At 40.5% G+C, this 24,577-nt stretch overlaps 1 protein-coding gene across 20 annotated transcripts in view; it reads right to left on the reverse strand.

The window, feature by feature from the left end:
* ESCO1 (establishment of sister chromatid cohesion N-acetyltransferase 1) overlaps positions 1–24,577 on the reverse strand; it is a 52,638-nt gene that overhangs the window by 4,169 nt on the left and 23,892 nt on the right. For 12 of the 20 annotated variants that reach the window (XR_010597998.1, XR_010597997.1, XR_010598003.1 and 9 more), the window contains 4 exons: positions 23,166–23,297; positions 4,821–4,910; positions 1,778–1,921; positions 471–658 (listed from right to left, as the gene is read on the reverse strand). Coding sequence is in view for 8 of the 20 variants with exons in the window: in XM_005309487.5 (XP_005309544.2) it covers positions 471–658; positions 1,778–1,921; positions 4,821–4,910; positions 23,166–23,297 (554 nt within the window). In the remaining 12 variants the exon portion in view is untranslated. Of the gene's footprint in view, positions 1–470; positions 659–1,777; positions 1,922–4,820; positions 4,911–5,517; positions 5,640–15,582; positions 15,715–23,165; positions 23,298–24,577 lie in introns of those variants that run through there. The other 8 variants (XR_010598007.1, XR_010598006.1, XR_010598005.1 and 5 more) reach the window with 4 other exon arrangements.

A 24,577-nucleotide genomic window follows, 5' to 3' on the forward strand; every position in this document is an offset into this window, starting at 1 on the left:
TGTTTTTGTGCCTGTTACCGTCCCTTTTTCCTGCTCCCAAAAAATCCAGGAGATGTAATTAATAGATTAGGTAACATAATGAAGAACACAATTTATCTTAGGGTAAGAGTGCTTAACTCCCATTTTCATAAATCACTTAGGCACTCTTGAAGATTTTGTCCCTGGTCTACTTTGACTAGTCCATTGTGGACAACATCCTGTCAGCTAATTTGACTCTTTACAATTGTATCCTAGCAAAGTTTTTTTAGGGTAAGCAAGCCCTATGAGAATACTCAAATTGTTAAAAATGTAAAGGTCTGTGTAAAACTGAGCACAACTGTCAGTTTCTATCCACAATTCACTGGGGGGGGGGGGGGGGAGAAAGGGACAGACAAAAAAACAAAAAACAACCCACAAAATGATTGAGCCCCAAATTACAACCCACAAAATGATTGACCCCCAAATAAATTCATTGATTTATTTAATATTACCTGAGACACTCTATCATCCGAGAAGCGATTTTCTTCCGACGCATCATACTGAACACCCAGATTCGACTAATCCCACAGAGAGCAGGTTCAGGAGAAGTCGAGCAGCACCAGGCTTTTTGTCGCTCAAATATGATTTTCTCATTTTCTGAACTAACTTCTGGAATCTTCTCTTCTATAACTCTATAGCCCTGCAGATAATGTCAAACTTTAACAGCATGATTCATAACTCCACAATGTGTTAGCAATGCTTGTACAAGATAATCCATTCTCCTGTAAACAAACACTTCAGTTACACATATGTTCTTTGATGAAGGGGCATAGCATGTTAGTGTATGTTTTCTCATCACAGTCTCAATGCAGTGTCAAATGGTGAAACTCATTGCCAGGGAATGTTGTGAAAGCTAGAAGTATAACTGCGTTCAAAAAAGAATTAGACAATTTCATGGAGGATAGGTCCATCAATGACTATAAGCCAAGATGCCCAGGGCCACAACCCCATCCTCTGGTGTCCCTAAGCCTCCAACTGCCAGAAGCTGGGACTGGATGACAGGGGAGGGATCACTTCATAATAACCTTGTTCTGTTAATTCCCTCTAAGGCATCTGGCACCAGCCACTGTCAGAAGACAGGATACTGATCTAAATGGACCATTGGTCTGAGGCACTATTGCCATTGTTACATTCACAACTTTAGTTTCATTTCTGTCCGCTTAATTTCAAAATTAGGGTAGAAGAATCAAAAGTATCAGGGAGATTTCATGTAGGGCGTTTCTTTGGTTTAGTTCCCCAATTGAATGTGACGGCAGTGAACAAAACTTCCTAAAAGTAAGGTAGCCATTAAATTGCATTAACTTCTATTTTTTGTTTGTTTGTTTGTTCTTTATCCACCATCTTGGAGTACTTTCTGGGAGGGTTAGGGTGTCCCTATTACCACAAGTCTGTAAAATCAGGGCTTAAATACATGGAGACATTAATATTTACATTTTGGAAATGCCTATGATGGAAAAGTCTTAGTAAGATTTTTTTTAATAAGAGTTGTGATTATTTTCTGTCCTCAGAGGAGTACCTTTGCACAGACCACACGGTATAGGATAGAGACTGCTAAGTGCTGGAATTTTCAGTAGATAGTAGAATCCCTGAATTTAGCTGTCACAAATAAAATCATAAATGCCTTAAAATGGGTTCATATTAAACATTAATGGCCAGACCTGAATTTTAACTACCTCTGTTGCTCTAGTATATCTAAAAACTATAATTGGTCATTCAACACTGAATCCCCAGTTTACACCTCTGGAATTTGATCACTTACCGACTGAATATGTTCTGCAATTAAACAACCAGTCACTTTTTTGTCATTAGATATAAAGAGAAGTGTCTTTGTTCTAGAATAGCACATGAGTGGAGCCTGTTGGAATCCCAGGTCGTTGTCTACCATCTCTCTAATCTCTTCAACCTGTTAAAATAATAAATTAAAATTAATGTACAGCAGAAGAGCTACATATAGATATACCACCCAATAAGAACGGCTACATTTATGGAAAGGTTCTAGACATATTAAACAGATTGGAAGTGTTATTTTTCCAGAAGTTTGAAGGATTACTCTAGATATAATATATGGAAGATAGCTATACGGATCTATTTAAAGAATGCTTAATTGCAAATATTAAATTAGACATTTCTTTTGGTCAACTTCCAGTAGTTTCAAACTTGATGTTAAGTCTTGTCCATTATCACGAATGTCTTTCAGGCCGGGAAACAGGATTCCTAAAATTAAGTGCAAACTTTGATGAATTAGGCCAGTAAATGTCCTAATCAAGCTCCATTACAACTCTCAAGTCCTAATTTTAGATGAAAGACATTTTTTAATCTCAGAAAAATAAGACAACTCTCCCTCTAAGTTTGAATGTGAAAAGCACGAATGGATTAGCAGACAAGATATAAACACAGCCAGCAATTTTGAGTTGACTGCATACTTCAGATAAGAGTATTAGTAACATCAAAAATTCCAATACTATATATACACACACATTTAATTTAATCTAACCGGAGACATTATCTGTCAAGACTAGAGTTCAATAACTTTCAAAAAGGTGATACTATTGGTTCCATCTCCTAATCTAAGATAAGTAGAAGTTGCAGTTTTATAAACCAGACCTGAACTACTGCCAAATAAACAATCTGATTTCCAGTATTAAGTGTACAAAATATTTGAAGTCACCAGTAATGAGTGATAAGAATTTTAGACTTCTCTCTCAGCTTTAAGACTTCCTGTACTTTGCACAAAAGTTTGTTGTGTCTTAAAAGATACTCTAGCAAATTAATTAGGAGTTTGAAATGACTGACTGTCCCTCTCTGTTAGGATGTGTCTAAACAGCAAAGAAAAACCCACAGCTGATCCACGCCAGCTGACTCAGGCTCACAGGGCTTGGGCTGCGGGGCTGTTTCATTGCTTTATAGACTTCTAGGCTTGGGCTGGAGCCCGAACTCTGGGACCCTCCCACCCTGCAGAGTCCCAGGGCTTGGGCTAGAGCCCAAGCCTAAAAGCCTACACAGCAATGAACCAGCCCCGCAACTGAGTCAGCTGGCACAAGACAGCGGCAGGTTTTTCTTTGCAGTGTAGGGACACCTTTAGAGGCTAAAAAGCATCTGATAAATAAGCAGGCAATATGCAAAAGTCTTACTTCAATGTTATATTGAAATTGAGATCTTAATCCCAAAGAAATCACGTAATTCAGTGTAAAGTACAGCATTTCATGTGATAATGTAAGCAGTAAGAGTAGTGTATATGTACATTTACTGTTAGATGATACATACTAATTTAGAAAATTCAGTTTTTCATTAGGATCATACTAATAGTTTTGTCACACTAGAGTGGAGAGCTATGGTTATCATGGGACTCTAATTTCCTGACTTGTAAGGCTGAGAATTTAATTGCACACTTTTTTCTTTCAGGACAATCAGTCGTCAACACAATTCATTAAAAATAAGTAAGGGGGGAGAAGTGTAACCAAAGCTGCAGAAAAAGGTTCCATAGAAAATGCTATCTAGAGCACAAAAAACGTACACATGTTCCATCACTAATATCCCTGAAGGTCTCCCATTGATGCACTGAGCGGGGTAAAACCAGCTCAAGTTCATGAAATTTGAGCAAGCACCCTATTGCAGCAAGTTAGCAGTTTTTTTGTTGCAGTATTCTCTGAAGTCCTTGGAAATGAGGTAACAGAAGCAGTAATCACAGGTCTTACAGTTAATATTGCAGAACACCACTGCTATGCCAAAAGGCAAGTCATGAACTGTAATAATTCCTTGCTTGTAATATGTTAATATTTTAATAAGTTTAAACATCAATTAAAAATTTATTACACAAAAAAAGATCTACTTCACAAGTCAAAAGCTATTTCTTAAACCTAACCAAGTCACAACTTCTTGAATATTTTGCCTAACTACTAGAAATGTAAAATCACAATGAAATAAATTACTTCTAATCATTGCCCAAATCAGATACTTGCAGTTACACAAATTGTCATAATAAGTAGTCAAGTTTACAGGTATTAGAAAATTTTGTAGAACACGATAAAGAAAAAAGGTAATAGATTTTGATAGTAAAAGATTTTTGATCATATGTTACAATTAATTTCAGTCTTGAATCTCTCTTGGATTTATCTGATCTTAGATTGCATTATCTGAACTACAATTAAATTCAATATAGGTGCATGTCAGTCTTCATTCTTATAATATGCATTTCAAAAGATTTTAAACCTAGTATTAAAAAGGTTAGATTTATATTTAAATATGATATTTCAGTTTAACAGGCTTAAAACTTCAATGACATTTTACAAAAGCATTGTTTCTCTCTTCTGGAATTTCAGAACCAACTGCTAATCTCAAAGGCTGGATTTGTCAGTTGTTCCATATGCAAAACTCTAGTTGAAATCAACAAGAGTCTGTAATATATATCAATTGCAGATCAAGCCCTTATGATAATTTCTTGGAAGAAAAACAAATAAAATAATGCAGTTTCTCATAACTTTCCCCCTTCAATTGTTTTCTCTATTAATCAACTACAGACTACCCTTAGTGTCATGATCAAAGGGCTTCGTTTAGGATAGGGTGAATACATAGGGCTGAATTATCAGATGTGCCAAGGTTGGACTTGGTGCAGTTAGGGAGTGAGGGGAGGTGGTAACTCAAGTCTGCACTGAAGTGTTCTAATAGTTTTGGCATCCAAGAAAAGACTTCATAATAAAATTAGTTTATAGTGAAATAAGTTTAAACACCATATTTATCCTTAGAAAAAAATATCGTGCAGGATAGAGTATACTTTATAAAAAAAATTAATAGCTTCAATGTACCTTTTTAAGTGCATACTTTGGATCATCAGGAAGAACCATTATTATCTTGCCATCAGGATATTCAGCCAAAATTCTCTCTTTCTTCCATCCCTAAGTAAAACAAACATTTATCTATAACGGTGTACAAGATAATCTTTTCACAATCAGAAGAGTGACATACATATCAATTTATCTAGATATAATAAGCCTGTGCAAAACCTATGCAATAACTAATTAGTGATAGGACAGCTGGTAAACAACTTGATCAGTCCTTATTTATCCACACAATAGGCATAATGCAGTATCATTCAATACAACATTTTGTATACCAGCCATATCCAGACACAACTCATGAAACTTTTATCTTAAAATTTCCAAATGAATGATTTTTTTTTTGCAAGATTGTTATGAAAATTTAGTCTGAACTACAAACTCACTCAACCAATATAACTGATTTCCCAGCCTATAAAAAATATAATTTTCCAGAGTCCAGAAATGGAAATCAACTACGTTTTTATTTTAAAAATTCTTTAACATGGTTACCTCCACAAATACACACTCAGTTTTAAAGTTCTGGCATGCGAAAGACCTCCAGGAGGTTTTAAATGAACTGATTGGCATGCAGTTGCCCAAAACTTAAGGAACAGGGTTTTTTCTTGTTATTGATCATAAACTATCAAAGCCACAAGAAGGAGACTATAAAAAGTATTATAACTACCTTCTAAGAATCTAATGGGGAAGGAGGCTACGTTGTGTGTATCTGAAGTTAAACATACTCAAAAAATTAGAGGTAATTAATTCTTCTTCAGATCCACACTCGTGGTGATTAATGAGCAGTACCTGCATGGAAAAAACAAACAAAAAAGCCACTTAAATCTAGTAAGATGGGACAGATCCAGAAATTAGAAATCGAGTTGCTTTGACGGGATTCTGAAAATATTGAATACAAAAGAAATGAGGAACAGTTAACTAGCTGACCTGTAAGTCTCACACAAAGCACCTTTATGTAAAAAGCCTTTGAAGAACCAATAAAGATGGAACGATTTTCTCAGTGACATGTACCATCCGGCTTAAGTAAAATTTTAGCTGACTAAAAAGCAAACTGGATTTGGCACTGACAATGCCATATGTACTACCAAAACAGGGCAAGTTTCAGAAGGGTTATTTCTACTTCATTTTTTAATTATCTTGATACTTTCAACCATTTTTTCCCAAACAAGATGTAAGATGACACTTTTAGAAACAACCGGTATCACAGATTTTCACTTGATGCCAGCAGTGAAAACTGGCACAAGAGGACCCTTTAGAACATATGCTGTTTCCCAATGATGTTACTGCTGAAAACTAATATCACAGGGATGTCATGCATAAGTTTAGTTTCAATCCTGCCCCCCTTCCCCTCTCAATGATAGCACTGAATACTAACAGAGAGGGGCAGGCCAGTTGAATGACGGTAAAATTCTGCTGCTGGGGCACAGCAAACAGCATTATTTTGGCACTAGGGTAGTGTAACAGCAACACTTGTGAGAACTGGATCACCAGTTAGAGCAAATGTAAAGTCTCCTAGATGAAGCAGGGATTAAGCCATCATTTGTTTTTTGGTGTTTCACTTCAATCTCCCACAGCTTCCATCAGCTACTCCTGACCAATTGAGAATGTCACTCAGCTGGTGTAAGTAACATGACAATAATCCTACCATAACAGCATCCAGAGTGCTGTTATCCCAACACAAAGATGCAGCCTTATATTTTTGGTAAAAATCACAGAGGCATTCCAACTACAGTTGGTCTGCTATTTTTCATCAAAATGAAAGTTTGACAAAAGTAGGGAAAAAAATTATGAAAATTGTTTTTTCAGAATAGCTCTAATTCCACTGAGTACTGTCTAACTATTGGGGGGAGGGGGAATGTTTGTTTCATGTTGCCTCATTCTGCTGCCACTGCTTTCAAGACAAGTAATATTTTAGTAGCACGACTTATCTACAGTGGAGAATTCAATAAAATCAGCAGGAATTAAATCATGAAGGACAAATGAAGCTGCCTCTAAATATTTACAGGATTCTTTTTTAAATTGATTCTACTATTTCTCTCATTTTCAGATTTTTTTTAAAAAGGAACTGAATATATTTTAGTACAAGCTATTCATTATTCATTTCCAAATTCCAGAGGCTTAGAATTCAGCCACAAAGGTACAATTAGGGCTGAAAATTTATATTTTAAAGTCTTGCCATGCACCTTATGAATGTTCAGAGAAAGATTTAGAATTAATTTGATTTTACAGCAGAGGGTAGAAAGCAAGTTTAAAAATGTATCCATGTTTTGATTTTTGGAGTTAGCTGTAGGCATTTCCAAAAGTTAATAGGTTTAAACAAATATCTTTTATCAGCATTCCTATTGTTGTTCATGCATTGTAAGGACTAAGCCACATTTTTTCATTATACAGTGTTGATAGAAACACACCAAAAGAGTGTGCTGGTATTATTCTCAGATTAAAGCTTCCAATCAGTAATAATTTTTTAAATTAAATATCTGCAAATATATCCAGTACAATTTTAATGACAGTATCTTGTATGCAATTTGAGGGCATATTTTCCTTTAAAGAAAACACACCTACCTACATCCACATTAAAATACAATTAAGTGAAAATGTAGCTTCAAAGATCAAATTGCAAGGCATTTACATCACAAGGAGCTGAAGGGGGGAGCCTCCTTGAACTAAAGGTAGGACACACAAAACGACACATTAAAATTAAAGTACTTGTGCTCTTCTACAAAAAGGACAAAGGTAACATATCTACAGATGTAAACACGTTTTGTAATATTCTATTGTAGAGCCACAGGAAGTTGGCTTCTCTTCTCTCATTTTTATTTACATTCCTTTTAAGGCATCCATTTTGTCAAGCCCAAATTTTACTTAATTTTATTGTAATACAAGGGGTTTGAAATGAACAAAAATCTAAATTTAATATTTATGCCTGTAAGAAATAGAAATTTCTTCCTATATGCCTATCAACAAGCATTTGTTCTGCATGGTCAGGGAAAAGGATATGATCATAGCATATTATACTACACGTGAAAACTCCAGTGATTTCTACAAAACTGCACCATTAGAAATTACAACTATAAGTTGTAAAGGTGCAAATATAAAGCCGTTTGCTGTGCCCAAACCAGCACTTCTTCCAACAGCTGCAACACTAGTGCCTGATGGGTATCTATCCTGTAGTTCTCAGCACGGTCCTCAAAGAAGGGGTTTGAGACTAGCAGTCCACAGGTGGCGAGGTGGCAGACCACAGATGATTTTTTTTAGTTTGAACCATACAAATGATTTTTTGTTTAATATATATTTTGTAACTTAAAATGGAATCATTATTGCACTAAAATTCTATTTTCTGAAATAGACTGAAAATGGTCTCGACTACATGTTAATAAAACAGAAAATTTGTACACAGAATTATAGACCTGAATATTCAAAACAAGAAATTATTCAGAAGTACAAGAAACATTGCATATTGCAGAGCAGTTGCTGAAGCAATTGCATCATTATGGCACTGTGCAGGGAACACTCCTTGTAATGGTGTGGCTTTAGGGCATCATTTTGTTTACCCTAGGTGCAAAGTGATGATACAAAATACAATTGTTAGCTTTGCTCCAAGCAAGTGCAATTTCAATGGTGCTAGCAACTCGTGCATGCTTTGTAAGCACTTGTGTGAGTATGTGTTACGTTATGTGATTAAAATATGACCATGCAAACCATTGTTGCTACCACTCATAATTGCAGCAAACCTTATATGAAGTATGACACGTGGCCAGAAAGGGTTAAGCGGCTTGCGGGCTAAATAACCCGGAGCCAACCTTTAGAGGCTTAGAAAAAATGCAAATGGTCATTAAGGCAATTCCATGCGAGATAGTACAGGTTTGCACATCAAAGTTCTAGCCTGTTATAGAATTAGAGGTAATATTTGAAAAATAAACAATACAGTAAATTTGAGGCGTCAGTTATTGGTCATTGGGGGTAACATACAGAGTATAGGGGGACATTAGTGTTTTGGAGTTGGGCAGCACACATAATATATACAGACTGCAATGTCCCCAATTGGGGGGGGGGGGTAACCGGTGGGTGGGATCAGGATACAGCCGACAAGCGGTGAGGGTCTATCACCCATACAGAAAGTAGAGACAGTCATGGGTATAAGTAAGTGGGCTGGGTAATGGGGATGGGGTGACCCTCACATACTGGGATTCAGTTAGGTTCGGTGGGTTCAGGGCTCAGGGGATAAAGTCCAGCAGGGGGGGTTTATAGGTCTCTTCCCCCTTGTGTGTTTACATGGTTAACATTAAACCAGATAAAAGCAGACAGTTCCTGGGAAGTAATGTATTCGATCCTTTGGGATTGGTAGAACTTTTTTATATGATGAATAAGATTTTTAGTAATCATCATATTTGACTTGGGTATCTGGGTGGAGGCATGAGGCTTACTGGGTTACTTTAAGGGAACTGTGTTGTTGGCTTCTGGGTAACCAGTGAGTAGGGTGACCAGACAGCAAGTGTGAAAAATCGGGATGGGGGTGGGGGGTAAGAGCCTATATAAGAAAAAGACCCTAAAATCGGGCTGTCCCTATAAAATCGGGACATCTGGTCACCCTACCAGTGAGGTATTACAGAAGCTGTTCTGGTTTGGTAAATCTACGTATTGGAATATCCACAATCTTTGGGGATTGTCTGCCCTATTATTTGCAGTTCACCCTTATTGCGTGACCTCAGTTGGCTCCCCCTAGGACTCCGGTCACAACATGAATGGGGTTACCGTGTGGCATTACACCCCCTATACTTCATAATATTATTATGTAACCCCTTTGGGGTTTAGAGAGCATGGCCCTTTAAATCTTTTTCCTAAGTGGGAGGGGGAGTAAGAAAAAAGGAGGGAAACTCCAGGGGGCAGCGCTGGAGCTCCAGGGAGAGGGGGAGGCAGGGCCAATCGGGGACGCCCCAGGACAAGAGCCAGGAGGAGCACTGTGCCAGGGAGGAATTGCCGAGAAGGACAGGCCGGAACTGGACCCAGTATCACTGCTGCCCAGAGCTGCACGGGGCTGTGAGTACTGGGACTTCTGACTCTGCATTGGGCCTGCAGGCTGCCTCCCCCTCTCCCTGGAGCTCCAGCGCTGCCCCCTGGAGTTTCCCTCCTTTTTTCTTACTCTCCCCCTCCCTCTTAGGAAAAAGATTTAAAGGGCCATGCTCTCTAAACCCTAAAGGGGTTACAATTATATGAGTATGGCATAATTGTGATGTATTTTGTGCAAGATGAGGCATGTGAGATATCATAGAAAAGGTTATGACTTACTGAATAGAATTATGCTACTTGTATGCATGTATCATTTTGGTATCTGAAGTTAGGAACATTGTCTATGCATCTATTAGAAATGTGTTTACACCTGGGGAAAAGGTTGCCAGTCTAGATGGCTGGCTGAGAAGGGCCATTAGGGAGAACAATAGGGCTTAGAAGAATTTTCCCACCAGGAAGCCTTCCTGAGTACACTACAAACAGCCTCTGAGTCATGGCTACTGTGACCCTACAGGGACACCTGACCAAGTCACCTGGTACTGGACTCCATCTTGGAATACCAGTACTTTTCCACTGACCGGGCGTGGGAACCAAGCTTGGAATACAAAAGGTTCTTGCCATATGCAAAAACGATTTAACGCAGGGGAGTGACATCAGAGGTTGTTCACTGACTCCCACCCTAAAGAGACTCTTGGAAACACCTGAGGAACAAGGACTAAACTGGGGGGGGGGGGGGGGGGGAGGGAGGTGCGCATGGGGGAAAGTGCTGGACACAGGCTAGAGGGGTTTCTAGCCTATGAAAGGAATACCTGGGGTTTTTAAGCTGCAAGCAAGGGCAGCTGACCCATTAAGAATCTCTACAACTGGCTTAAATCATCTTTCAGGGTGAGAAATTGCTACTCATATCCAATCTCTTAATATATTAAATTTAGGCCTGGTCTACACTACGAGTTTAGGTAGACTTTAGCAGCGTTAAATCGAATTAAGCCTGGACATGTTCACACAACGAAGCCCTTTCTTTCGACTTAAAGGGCCCTTTAAACCGGTTTCTTTACTCTACCTCCGACGAGGGGATTAGCGATAAAATCGGCCTCAGCGGGTCGGATTTGGGGTAGTGTGGACGGAATTCGACATTATTGGCCTCTGGGAGCTATCCCACAGTGCTTCATTGTGACCGCTCTGGACAGCACTCTCAACTCAGATGCACTGACCAGGTAGACAGGAAAAGCCCCGCGAACGTTTGAATTTCATTTCCTGTTTGCCCAGCGTAGAGAGCACAAGTGGCCACGCAGAGCTCATCAGCACAGGTAACCATGATAGAGTCCCAGGATTGCAAAAGAGCTCCAGCATGGACCGAACGGGAGGTACGGGATCTGCTCGCCATATGGGGAGATGAATCAGTGCTAGCTGAACTCTGTACCAGTAAACAAAATGGCAAAATATTAGAAAAGGTCTCCCAGGCCATGAAGGACAGAGGCCATAACAGGGACGCACAGCAGTGCCGCGTGAAAATTAAGGAGCTAAGGCAAGCCTACCACAAAGCCAGAGAGGCAAACGGAAGGTCTGGGGCAGAGCCGCAAACATGCCGCTTCTACGCGAAGCGGCATGCCATGCTAGGGGGTGCACCCACCACTACCCCAACCGTGTGCTATGACTCCGTCACTGGAGAAACACACAGGGAAGCGGGTTCGGGGTACGAGGAAGATGAGGATGAAGATAATGTAGATAGCTCACAGCAGCAAGGAAGCGGAGAAACCGTTTTCCCCAACAGCCAGGATATGTTTATCACCCTGGACCTGGAGCCAGTAACCCCCGAACTCACTCAAGGCGTGCTCCCAGACCCTGAGGGCACACAGGGGACCTCTGGTGAGTGTACCTTTGTAAATATTACACATGGTTTAAAAGAAAGCGTGTTTAATGATTAATTTGCCCTGGCAATCGTGGCCAGTACAGCTACTGGAAAAGTCTGTTAATGTGTATGGGATGGAGTGGAAATCCTCCAGGGACATCTCCAGAAAGCTCTCCTTCATGTATTCCCAAAGCCTTTGCAAAAGGTTTCTGGGGAGGGCTGCCTTATCCTGTCCGCCATGGTAGGACACTTTACCACGCCAGGCCAGTAGCACGTAGTCTGGAATCATTGCATAACAAAGCATGGCAGCATATGGTCCCAGTGTTTGCTGGCATGCAGACAACATCCATTCCTTATCGCTCTTTGTTATCCTTAGGAGAGTGATATCATTCACGGTCACCTGGTTGAAATGGGGCGATTTTATTAAGGGGACATTCAGAGGTGCCCCGTCCTGCTCTGCTGAACAGAAATGTTCCCTGCTGTTAGCCACGCGGTGGGGGGGAGGGGTGAAGTCATCATCCCCGATAATTGGGTATGGGGGAGGTGAGGAGGGTTAGTTGGGTTTGTGCTGCATGTTAACCCGGAAACCGCAGCCCGTCCTTTTACATTGCAAACCCATTTTAAATGGCCAACCCAATGGGTGCTTGGTATGGGAAATGAGGGCGCTACTGTTTGAAACCATTCCCACACGTTAAGAAGATTAAAAAAGCTAAAGACTGTGGCTTACCACGGCTGCCTGCAAGCCGAAATCTGTTGCCTGGCACTGCATGAGTGATCTCTCACACCAAACCGGCAGACCCTCAATATAAGAGGAAAAATGCGACCTTGTAACGAAAACACGTGTTGTGTAATGTGAACAGCAAAATTTAACGTGAAAGAGTGTACCCATTGTTCTCTAAAATGTGTCTTTAACCACCTCTCCCTTCTCCTCCACCAGCTGCAAATGTTTCTCCTTCACAGAGGCAAGTGAAGATTAGAAGGAGAAAACGGCGAACTCAGGATGACATGTTCACGGAGCTCCAGATGTCCTCCCACGCTGAAAGAGCACAGCAGAATGCATGGAGGCAGTCAATGTCAGACTACAGAAAAGCACAGTATGAACGAGAGGAGACGTGGCGGGCTGAATCGCGGGATGAACAGAGCAAGTGGTGGGCTGAAGAGGATAGGTGGCGTCAGCTTGCAGACAGAAGGCAAGAGTCGATGCTCCGGCTGCTGGAGCATCAAACTGATATGCTCCAGTGTATGGTTGAGCTGCAGGAAAGGCAGCAGGAGCAGAGATCACCGCTACAGCCCCTGTGTAACCAACAGCCCTCCTCCCCAAGTTCCATAGCCTCCTCACCCAGACGCCCAAGAACGCGGTGGGGGGGCCTCCGGCCACCAAGTCACTCCACCCCAGATGATTGCCCGAGCATCAGAAGGCTGGCCTTCAATAAGAGTTAAAGTTTTAAACTGCAGTGTGTCCTTTTCCTTTCCTCCTCCCCCACCCATCCCGGGCTACCTTGGCAATTATCCCCCTAGTTGTGTGAGGAATTAATAAAGAATGCATGAATGTGAAGTAACAATGACTTTATTGCCTCTGCAAGTGGTGCTCGAAGGGGGAGGGGAGGGTGGTCCCTTCCTCCAGCTTTCGAAACAGACCAGAGTGCCAGAACACGCGAGCATCATGTACCTTTCCCGGCCATCCCACGCTGATGTTGGTGAAACATCCCTTGTGATCCACCAGGGCTTGCAGCAGCATTGAAAAGTACTCCTTGCGGTTTATGTACTCGGTGGCTTGGTGCTCCGGTGACAAGATAGGGATATGGGTTCCGTCTATCGCCCCACCACAGTTTGGGAATCCCATTGCAGCAAAGCCCTCCACTATGGCCTGCACATTTCCCAGAGTCACTACCCTTGCTATCACCAGGTCTTTCATTGCCCTGGCAAATTGGATCACAGCAGCCCCCACCGTAGATTTGCCCACTCCAAATTGATTCCCGACTGACCGGTAGCTATCTGGCGTTGCAAGCTTCCACAGGGCTATCGCCACTCGCTTCTCAACTGTGAGGGCTGCTCTCATCCTGGTATTCTGGCGCTTCTGGGCAGGGGAAAGCAACTCACAAAGTTCCATGAAAGTGCCCTTACGCATGCGAAAGTTTCGCAGCCACTGGGAATCGTCCCACACCTGCAGCACGATGCGGTCCCACCAGTCTGTGCTTGTTTTTCGGGCCCAGAATCGGCGTTCCACGGATAGACCTGCCCCAGTAACACCATGATTTACACATTGCTGGGGCCTGTGCCTTGTGAGAGGTCTATGTCCATGTCAATTTCCTCATCACACTCGTCGCCGTGTACAATCGCCTCCTCGGCTGGTCCTGGTTTTGCTTTGGCATGTCCTGGCTCTGCATATACTCCAGGACAATGTGCATGGTGTTCATAGTGCTCATAATTGCCGCGGTGATCTGAGCGGGATCCATGATCCCAGTGCTATGGCGTCTGGGCTGAAAAAAGGCGCGAAACTAGTATCTGACGGACGGAGGGAGGGAGGGAGGGGCAAGTGACGACATGGCGTACAGGTACAGGGAATTAAAATCAACAAAAGTGGCTGTGCATCAGGGAGAAACACAAATAACTGTCACACAGAATGCCCCCCCCCCCCCAGATTGAACTCAAAACCCTGGGTTTAGCAGGCCGTTGATTTCACGGAGGGAGGGTGAAGCAACTGAATACAGAACAAATCTATTTTTTACATCTTAAGTTGGCAGACGACGGTGCAGCATGACTGATAGCCCTTGGCATCTTCTGGGCGCTTGGCAGAAAATAGCATACTACGACTGATAGCCATCATCGTCAAGACTGCCCAGGTGCCCATGATTGACAGCCACTGCAGTAAGACGACGACGGATACCAGTCGTAATATACCATCTTCTACCAAAAGGCAAGGGGCTGCTGCGGTGTGCAATGCAGCCCCACGTCTGCCAGCCCCACGTCTGCCAGCACCCAGATCGCCGATGAAGGCTTCCAGTCATACTGCACCGTCTACTGCCAAAAGGCAATTAGCTGCTGCTGTGTAGCAATGCAGTACCACGTCTGCCGGCACCCAGAGGACAAATGGTGACGGTGAGCTGAGCTGAACGGGCTCCATGCTTGGCTTGGTATGTTGTCTGCACAGGTAACGCAGGTAAAAAGGTGCGAATCGATTGTCTGCCGTTGCTCTGATGGAGGGGGAGGGGCCTGACGACATGTACCCAGAACCCCCTGCGACACTGTTTTGCATCATTCAGGCATTGGGATCTCAACCCAGAATTCCAATGGGCAGCGGAGACTGCGGCAACTATGGGATAGCTACCCACAGTGCAACACGCTGGAAGTCGACGCTAGCCTCGGTACTGTGGACACGGTCCGCCGACTTAATGCACTTAGAGCATTTTATGTGGGGACACACACAATCGGCTGTATACAACCAATTTCTATAAAACCGGCTTCTATAAATTCGACCTAATTTCATAGTGTAGACATACCCTTAGATTACCTAGCAAACAAACAAAAATGCAATCTGCTTTGATTGGTCTGTTAAACCTTTTAATCACCTAAAATCTCTCTTCTGTAGTTAATGCATTTGTTTTTGCCTTGTCTAAAACCAGTGTATGTGGGAGTCATAAGTTGGAGCAAAAAGCTGTGTATATTCCTGTCCACATTGAAGGAGGCGGCAAATTTCATGAGCTTATATTGTGCAGTTCCTCAGTGCAGCGCAAGATGGTATCATTTTGGGTTTACCCTCTAAGGCGGGCGGGGGTGGGGGTGCAGTTAAGTAGCTGGGCAGTTCCTTAGCTGAAGCCTTCCCATGCAGAGCTGATCTCAGCATCTGTATGTAGCTGCAGCTGGGTGGGTCCCTACCTGTATGTGTTCTGGAAGAGGTTTGAGGGCCTGTCACAGCAGAACAGTGTGAAGGGAGCCCAGGTTGGTGGGTCAGGCAGGCTCAGTGGTACCCTAGAACCAGGTGGCATCCTGGGTGGAACCCGTCACAGTCTGCAATACCAAAATTCTCTAATATAGACTTGCCTTTAAACCATGTAAATTAAGAATACAGTAGAATGCGTTAACTCTGAATTTCCCAAATTCGTATAAACTTAAATACGATACGATTCCAGAAATTAATTGTTGTACCACATGATCTTGACTGGTCTACAAAAATAGGTTCCCAAAAGAATTTACCCTGAAGAGTAGATGATATACTCAGATTCTTCTTGAAAATATTTAGTTATGGATGAAAAAAAAAATCACTTGATACTGTTCAATTCTGGTAAGGAACTTCACAAGTTCTTTTCTTGATTATGCCTTTAACAGCAATGTCTTTCTGAAATTAAATTCTAAGAGTGAACCTTTGTACGTTGCATCCTTGACACTCTGTGAAGATGGCAAAGGAACAGGGTCTATAGTTTAGAGTGCAGAACTGAGTAATATGACCTGGATTCCTATTTCCAGCTCTGCCACTGATTGAGTAACCTGGGGCAGGGTCACAACTTCTCTTTGCCTTCATACCCTCACCTGTAAAATGAGGTATTACCTCTTAAGGGGTGTTGAGATTTTGATTGTAGAATGCTTCATGATTCTTGGATGAAGGGTGATAAGTACACAGTATTATCAGAGGTTAAAATAAAATTAAGACATTTTTAGAACAGTAAAAGAAAGGTGATATCAAATAGCATGAGCTATCCTATTTGAAATATCAGCAAGTCTTATTCTGCACAGAGTATCTATCCTCATACTCAAGGATTCAATATGGTTAAGAGAAAGCATAAGTCTTCTGTTTACCTCCATCTTATGAAGATGAATGTTCAGTTTTATCTTCAATACCAATATCCTACTAAATTCCCACATTCCAAAAGAGTTGTTATAAATGCTTTAAGCCAATAGCCATTACAAATAGCTTTAAGTCTTGTCCTTGGGATTTGGTGACCCAAAGAATTATGAGCATGGGTTCCAAGATATATTCCCAGCAGTAAACAGTGATTAACTCTTACTATTCAGACTAGATGTGGTCGAAGACACTTTTTCCCTACACACAGTCATGCCTGAGTCATAGTCCTACTGCAACTAGAGATGGACTTCATGTGAAAAAAATACTATGTGAGCATGTAATTAAAGATTGTATCACAGAGCACTGAATTCAGGTTATCTTTGAAACTTTAATTCTGCCATCTCCTAACTTCTGAGTGCTTGACTTTGCTACCTTAATAATGTTATTTTAAACACAGACACGTGTGTAATTTCCTAGGTTTTTAAGAAAACTGAAAAAACAGAAATTCCATATCAACATCTCCACTGATCATCGGCAGACCTGGAACCTTTAAATTAATTACACAGACCTGTGCCATTTGAACTAACGGAGTAACAGATAGCAGTAGTATGTTGGCAAGCACTACAAGAGGATGGAACACTTTACCAGTGGGCTTCACAGGTATGTGCTGAGAGCAGAAGGGTAAGTCTCTAGAATCTAGAGTTCCATTCCAGGCTCCGTGCTTTAGTGGGAACAGACTCCTCTATTCCATCTTACCTACCCAGTCACAATTCCAATCTTATCTTCCCCCATCCCTGGCTCCTTGTCTTAGTTCATTCTCTTCACCTCAAAAGTTCTTCATTCTTCAAACTTCTCATCCCAGTGCCCAGCACGTTCTAGGTTCACCCCTCCAAACTCCATGTCCAAGACTAAGCCTACCCCCTGCACTTTAAGTCCCTGTTCCCTGCGTTGCAGCTCCACGGCCAGTCACCTCCCCGTTTCCCCCACATACATTTCCCATCCCTACTGCCTTAGTCCCCAGTATTCCACCCCCACACTTGGTTCCTTGTCCCAATCTTTGTCCAAACAGTACCAGGTCTCCCCCTCCACACCCTGGCTCCTTGTCACCTCTGTATCCCCGCCCACTGGTTCTCAGTCTCCTCACCTGACTGGTTCCAGTCACCTGCACACTTCAACTCATAGTCCCTGTTTCCCTCTCCTCAAAGCTCTTTCCACCCCAATCTACTACCTCCGCCTTTCCCACAGGCTCAACTCTTGGCCACTTTGCATTTGCATCAGGCAATTTCCTCCTCCATGCAGCCTGGGTCCAATTGGAGGAGGAGGGAGTATCACTGAGAGCACTGGAGAATGTCTCTCAGTTTAGGTACTTGGACCCAGAGCCAGCACAGCCTCCAGTAGCCTAGAGCTACAGGGAAAGGACTGCTCAGCCTGGGGCTGGAGTATGACCAGTGCTGACAAAAATCTTGAAAATTTAGCTACTAAAATTTAAGGAACCTCATAGTAAGCATGTGTGTGCTGCCATTTTTTAAACGCTTATAACTTGGCCAAGTTTGGGCAGATTTTCATGGGGATGGCAAAAAGTACACCCTCACACAAAGGCCACCTACTGTGCCAAATTCTGAGTCTATATTCAAAGAAATGGGGCACTAGAGCTTTTAGAAGCAAAGGTCATTAGAATGTAACATGGGCAAAACAACATTTTTCCCTAGCCTAGTTCTCAGAAATTGCTGAACCATTGTGGCTGAAGTTCTCCAAAAAATATGCAGTCTGAGGCAGACACCCAGCCTGGAAAATTTCAGCTCAATTTGTTAGTTTGGCAAAGTTAAAAGCAACTGAAAACAGGGCTTTATAATGGGAAATGTCAGGCAACATTAATAGGCAATGCTACCAGCCCCACCTATAATAATCAGTAATTTTGAACACAAATAACTGGAACACTGATCAATATTATTCTAAGGTGGGGAAGTCTTTGGCGAATACATAAGACTTAAATCTCTTCCTAAAAGTCAGCAAGAGACAGAGTTGAAAGGAATGGAAAAAAAAATTCATTTTACCTCATTAAAATGAAAGTTGTGTCAATGATGACAACAAAAAACTTTAATTTCAAAAGGCAAATATTAAGACAGTTATATTTAAGGCAAAAAGCAAGTATTCTTGTCTTGCATAAAATAAGACTTAACCTGGACTTGAAAAATCCATATGCCAGTAGTGAGTAAAAGCCTTTCCTGGGAAGTGGAAAGGGAATGCAACTAAAGCCATCAATATTTACAGAATTCAGGGTCTCATGGAAAAATACTTCCAGCACTTCTGGGTGCAAAGACAATCTTTAAAATATGAACTAAAGTAATGTTAGCTTATTTACTCTGCAGGCAAATGGTACCACTGCCTCTGCTGTTCCGTTTTCTCCAAGTAGTAGCCAAGTGAAATTGGCAAGATACTAATCAGTTCCACAGCTGCTATTTAGAACCTTGAAGGCAGCCATGAAACTGGGGGGGGAGGGGAGAGTGGGGGGAGAGAAATCAGTTTCCCTCTGCTACTATTTGAGAACTATGAATAGTAGCAAAGTTAGTCACAAGGGAGGATGACCCTTAAATAAAATTAAAAAACACACAACCAGACTGACCTAGGGAGGGTAGATGATGAACAGAGACAAACCACCCTTTGTAACAGTCAAAAGGCCATGAGGTGAAAGAAGGCTTAGAGCAGCAAAGACCCGTCCTGCCCCAACAATAGGCAGGAAGCTTTACGGTGGGAAAGCTGAAGCAAGACCTTCTTTCTCCTTCTGGGAGTCCAGCAGCTGTCGGATCTCCCAATATATTAGATCCCGGGTTCTCAAGGGGTTATCAATCTAACAAATTTTCTCATGTTTCACAATGAGACATCACAGGATGAAACTTGTGAGTGGTGGTGGAGTGGAAACTGCCCTCCCCATATTGCTAGATGGAAAAACAAAGTTGAAAACCACCATATTAGACAATTAATAGGGGGTTGATACAAAGAGGGAGACTGTAAACAGGATTCAGGGACTGGCTTCTAGCACCTTGCCTTTCTTATCAGGGGTGGATTTCTCATCAAGACTGTTGAATGGACCTTGTTGTTTGCTTTCCCTCTCCCTTTTTCCAGTCTGCTTCTGGCTAGCAGAATTAGCCCTGTAACTAGGAGAAATCTGGTAATGTTTTTCAAAGCTTGGCCTAACTCCTTCAGAAGATAGAGAGAAAAAAATACATGAATGAGCGACCAAGTGTGCGCATGTGTGCGGGAACACAAGACAAGCTTCTGGGATAGAGTGTTTCATCATGATATTTGCCTCTTCAATTAGACTTGAGATGGACTAAAATATTTGCTTTGAACATAGTTTAGATTCTTTTAATGAGGACAACTTTTCATTCAAACTAAAGAAAGCATCAGAATGAAAACAAACAGTCTCAGTTAACTGCAAGAAGAGGTTCTATAATAATAATAAAAAAAATCTTTAATCATAAAAAGGAACCAGCCACCACATGGGGAAGTAAGAGGACATCTGTGGCCATGTGGTAGCTCAACTGTGGCCTGTTCTGCCCAATTCTAAAGTGCTCTTGGGAATTACACGCTATTCAGGACACAGTGTACATCTGTCAAAGGAAATTAGATGAGCAGCAGCCAGGAAGCAATTTTAGGAGAAGAATAATTTTTTCAGAGTTTAGCTGATAGCAGCAAGGGACTTAATTTATTCTCTTCCATCTCATGCATCCGCTGATTGGCCAAAGAATGTGGAAGAAAATATTTTCTTTAAAAAAATAGGACTATTACCAACCAAAAATCAGACGTTGTCTACTTTCATGGACACGTCATGGTAGCAGCAGGTGCAAGCAAGATAGGAAAGAAAAAATGTGCAAACTATCTCTGAGATTTTAATTGAGAGAGATGTTCAGTATCATCCCAAGGTACATAGGGAAGGAAGAGAGAAAATGTAGCCTTACTTTTCTCCCTAACAATGAGTCTGACAAATTTTCTCATGTCTCATACTGAGGCATCACAGGATGAAGGATCTGAGCAGTGGAGGAAGATGTCTTGAGATACTGCCCTTAAAAGTTAAATCAGACTCCTACATGAGCAATGATAACGCTGCTTAAGGGTCATGTGCAAAATGATTGGAGAACTAATGAAATGACATCAGTTTTCAAGAGTGTGAAAGATGAGCAATTTAAAGGGGGAAGAGATCTTTAACAAAATCAGAGTTTTAAACATTGATCACTGCCTATTTAATTTCGATGATTAACTATTGGAGAAAGTTTGTTTCAATACTGTCAACTTACATTAACATGCAACAGTTGACAATATGTACCCTGAGTCATCGCTCCCTCCAGAAGTCATCTTGAAAAACTAAGATGAGCAAAAGTTGACTTTTCTGATATTTCTAGAATCAGAAAAACTAATATTTCAGGCTCTCTTTAGACATCAAAGCAGCATAAAAAGGCAAAAGGCCAATTTTGAAAAAATCCTTTCAAGACACCTTTATATAGATGTTTCTATCATGGCCATCATCATAGTATACTGAATCTACCCAGAACACCAAGCCCATGTGAAGATCTGGAAGAGGGGAAATAGAAGGGCCAGTAACATGCAAGTGTGGGTTATAACAACTAGAAAGAAGAGTATGTATTCATTCAGTTCTAGATTAAATTTCCCATTGTTTGGCCAACTATAGATTTGGTTAAGCATTTTTCAACTAAAAATAAGGGAGGAAATTTCAAAGACATTCACAAAATTATTTCCCTTGTTTTCAACTCTATTTTATATGAATGTATTACATAAAATCATCATCCCAGTTGCCACAGTATCTGTTATTCTACATTCATCTTTAGAAATGACTTGAGGAGCCACAACCAGAGTCCGAGTTCAGAGAGATGAGATGTTGCTCTCACCCACTAAGAGGTGCAGGTAAAAATAGCATGCTTGGGTGCAATTTATGTAAAGCTTTTTCACAGCCATCAGCCACCTTTCTAAACACTTTGTCTGCATCATATTTAAAAATTCTAGCCTTTTTTTTTAACTCTCTAGCTTTTGAACTTTTTCATTGTAAATAGTTATTCCAGATTGTTTTTAAGACAGTTTCTTCTCCCTTTCACTTACATGCATATCAGTCTTATCCTAGACATAACTATGATAGCAAGGAAAGGAGGGCATATCAGCTGATCCAACTCTCATAATTCTTAAAGCATTTTAAAGTATTTGTTCACTTCCTCAGAAATTCCTACCTGGTCCCCCAATACCACCAGAAGCTATAGATCACCAATGTGCTAGCAGCGGTGAATGGCTACAGGACTAGTCTACAAACTGCTGTTCAAAGGATTTAATTTAATTTAGTCTTTCCTCATTTGTTCTTATATCAGTTACATTCCCAAACCTGTTTCCATTTGTCCATAAAAATGCTCTTCCACCAAGGCAAGCAAAGCATTTCAAAACCAGATATGCCTCAGTAGACTTTGTGCTGTTTGCTACAGTAACTATTCTACTACACCAGACAAGACACAGAACCTGGGGAACATCTGAGACCCAAAAATTCTTTAAGATGATTAATAGATGGATTTACTATGAACAAATTGAAACAAGTAGGAAAACAGGTATTCACAGTTGCTTTCTATCACAATCTCTACCTATCTATCCCCTTCAATTTGCCTAATGCTTTTCAGAAAAGATTTTCTAAGATGTTTGGGATTCGGCCAGCCAACTAAGAAAAGAATGAAACAAGCCCTCAATATTTGGCAATGATTGTTTAAAGAGACTAGATGGTTTCAAAGTATTAGTAATGGTATATGGATCTTTTTTAGACCACTAATTCAAACTCAGGTCAGGATTTAATGGTAGTCTAATTGCTGATTGGTACCTATATGAAATGATTAGTGGCCTCAGTTCAGTTATCCTGGAGGTCTTATCTACTTGCGTGTAGAGTACTGAAGGTAACATGTGTGATTAAAAAAAACCAAACAAACAAACAACAGACTTTATAGATTCTGTTCTGGATTTCAGACACATGGACAAGTTTTGAAAGTAGCTGATTTTACAAAATACTTATCTGAAATTGTACAGTACTTCAAGCTTGTGTTTTAAACTTGAGTTGACTCAACCATACCTATTATGCCTACGTAGAGTATGGAATGTACAGTTATAATTTTAATTATACTGTTAAAAATAGTAGTCTATTATCTAAAGTTTTAATACACTGTAATGCTATGGTCAAAGTTCCAAGATATTCCAACTCTGAATCACTAATATTAATTTAACATAGCCAATATAAAAAAAAAGTGAATTAGAAGTCATCTGGATGGCATTCTAAAGAAGACAACGATCTCCCCAATTAGTTCTTATGCCAGATGTTGTAGCAATACCAATTATATCAAAAGCTAAATTTAACAAAACTTAAAAAATAGTGATAAATGACTATTTACCTACAAAACAATACAGAAATACAACAAGGAAGGGATAAAACTGAACAGGAATGTTGCTATCATGATAATCAATTTTTATAGGTGACTTATTACCATGTGCTAGGCTCCCTTAAAAAAAAAATGTTTACCACAGATGAATATCATCTACTGTGATATTTTAAGAGTTTATTAAAAGTAATCTGAATTGCATTTGATGTACAGCAAGGAAAATAAAGCTTATTACTGTTTAAAAAGACATGAAGTTCTCTTACCACATATTTTACAGCACTTATGAATTGGTTGTGGAAGAGCAGATGTTGAGTTTCATCCTCTGGATTTGATGCCGTGTAAAGCATTCCACAAATACTACAGGAAATAGCTCCAAATCTTTTCTGTCCTGCATCCTATTTAAAAAAAAAAAAAAAAAATTATACACACACAGTTGACAGAACAGAAACTTTTCATAGCTAGATATGCAATTCACAAACATAAGCACATGTAGATTCTGCACTGAGGCTAAAAGGAAGTGGAGAAGGAGGAAAACAAGTAGTATACTAAATATGTAGTGACCAAAAGTCTACCCTCCAATGGCCAGCACACAAGCTGAGTTACAGCAGAGGCCATAGACTAAAGAATACATTAAGACAACTTCTCCCCCACCCAAAGTGTTAATGGTAGTTCTTCCAGGTTAGAGTTAAGACATAGTAGCTGGACCACATGGTAAGGTAAGACAATGACCTCTTTACCTACTTTGCTATCTACAGAGAGTTTAGCTATCATGTATGGGGTGGGGGGGATAGGGGGAGGATAGATTCTGTTGTTCCCTATGCTTTAACTTCTGTCTGTCCTTAGATAGTGAGCTTCTTGAGCATGGACCATCCCCTCCTGAGTGCCTGGAAAGCATCTAGCATACTATAGGCATTACCATAAAAGAAATAAAACCTAACAGTTATGGAAATAAGCATTAGAGGAACAGTAGTACATGTTATGTCTTGGCATTGTATTTCAAATTTCTATGGTGATAAATTAATGTTAAATATTTTCAAATTAAATTGTCTGGTACTATTTTTCATTTCCCTTCCCCCAAAGTTTTAGGGATACAAGTCACATTTTATATATAACAAATCATATGCAGCAGTTAAGAATGTACCCCTTGCCCAGAAATCTAAAGATTCTTAACTTTACCATGCTTCGTATTGTCTTGTTTTTCCCTAACACTGTAAAAAAGTCCCATATATAAAGGAACTCTCAGTAATTTTGTTCTGATATTTAATCTTATTACTATTTTGTAATCATTTAACACACTGACAATTCAGTATTTGTTTTGCAATTTACTGATTAAACATAAGTATTATTCATTATGAAGAATACAAAGTACTAGGAATCAACATAATTAATGCCAAATAAGGAATAAGACCTCAAGTATAGGGTCTCTGTTGATTTGAATTGAGTAATTCATATGGATGAAGACTGTTCCAAAGAACAGATGTATATTTTGAAAAGGTTGGAAACTTATCTTTGGCTAATATATATATAAAAGTTTTGGTTTTAAATGAATCAAACCTGTGTTTGGACTTTGTTTAAAGGTAATGGACTATAAAACACACAAGGTTAAAAATGGAGTTAAGCTAGGTAGACATTACACACAATATGAAATCCAATTACCATAATATACAGTAAATAA

This window comes from Chrysemys picta, chromosome 2, assembly GCF_011386835.1.
Source record: "Chrysemys picta bellii isolate R12L10 chromosome 2, ASM1138683v2, whole genome shotgun sequence".
Lineage (NCBI taxonomy): Eukaryota > Metazoa > Chordata > Testudines > Emydidae > Chrysemys > Chrysemys picta.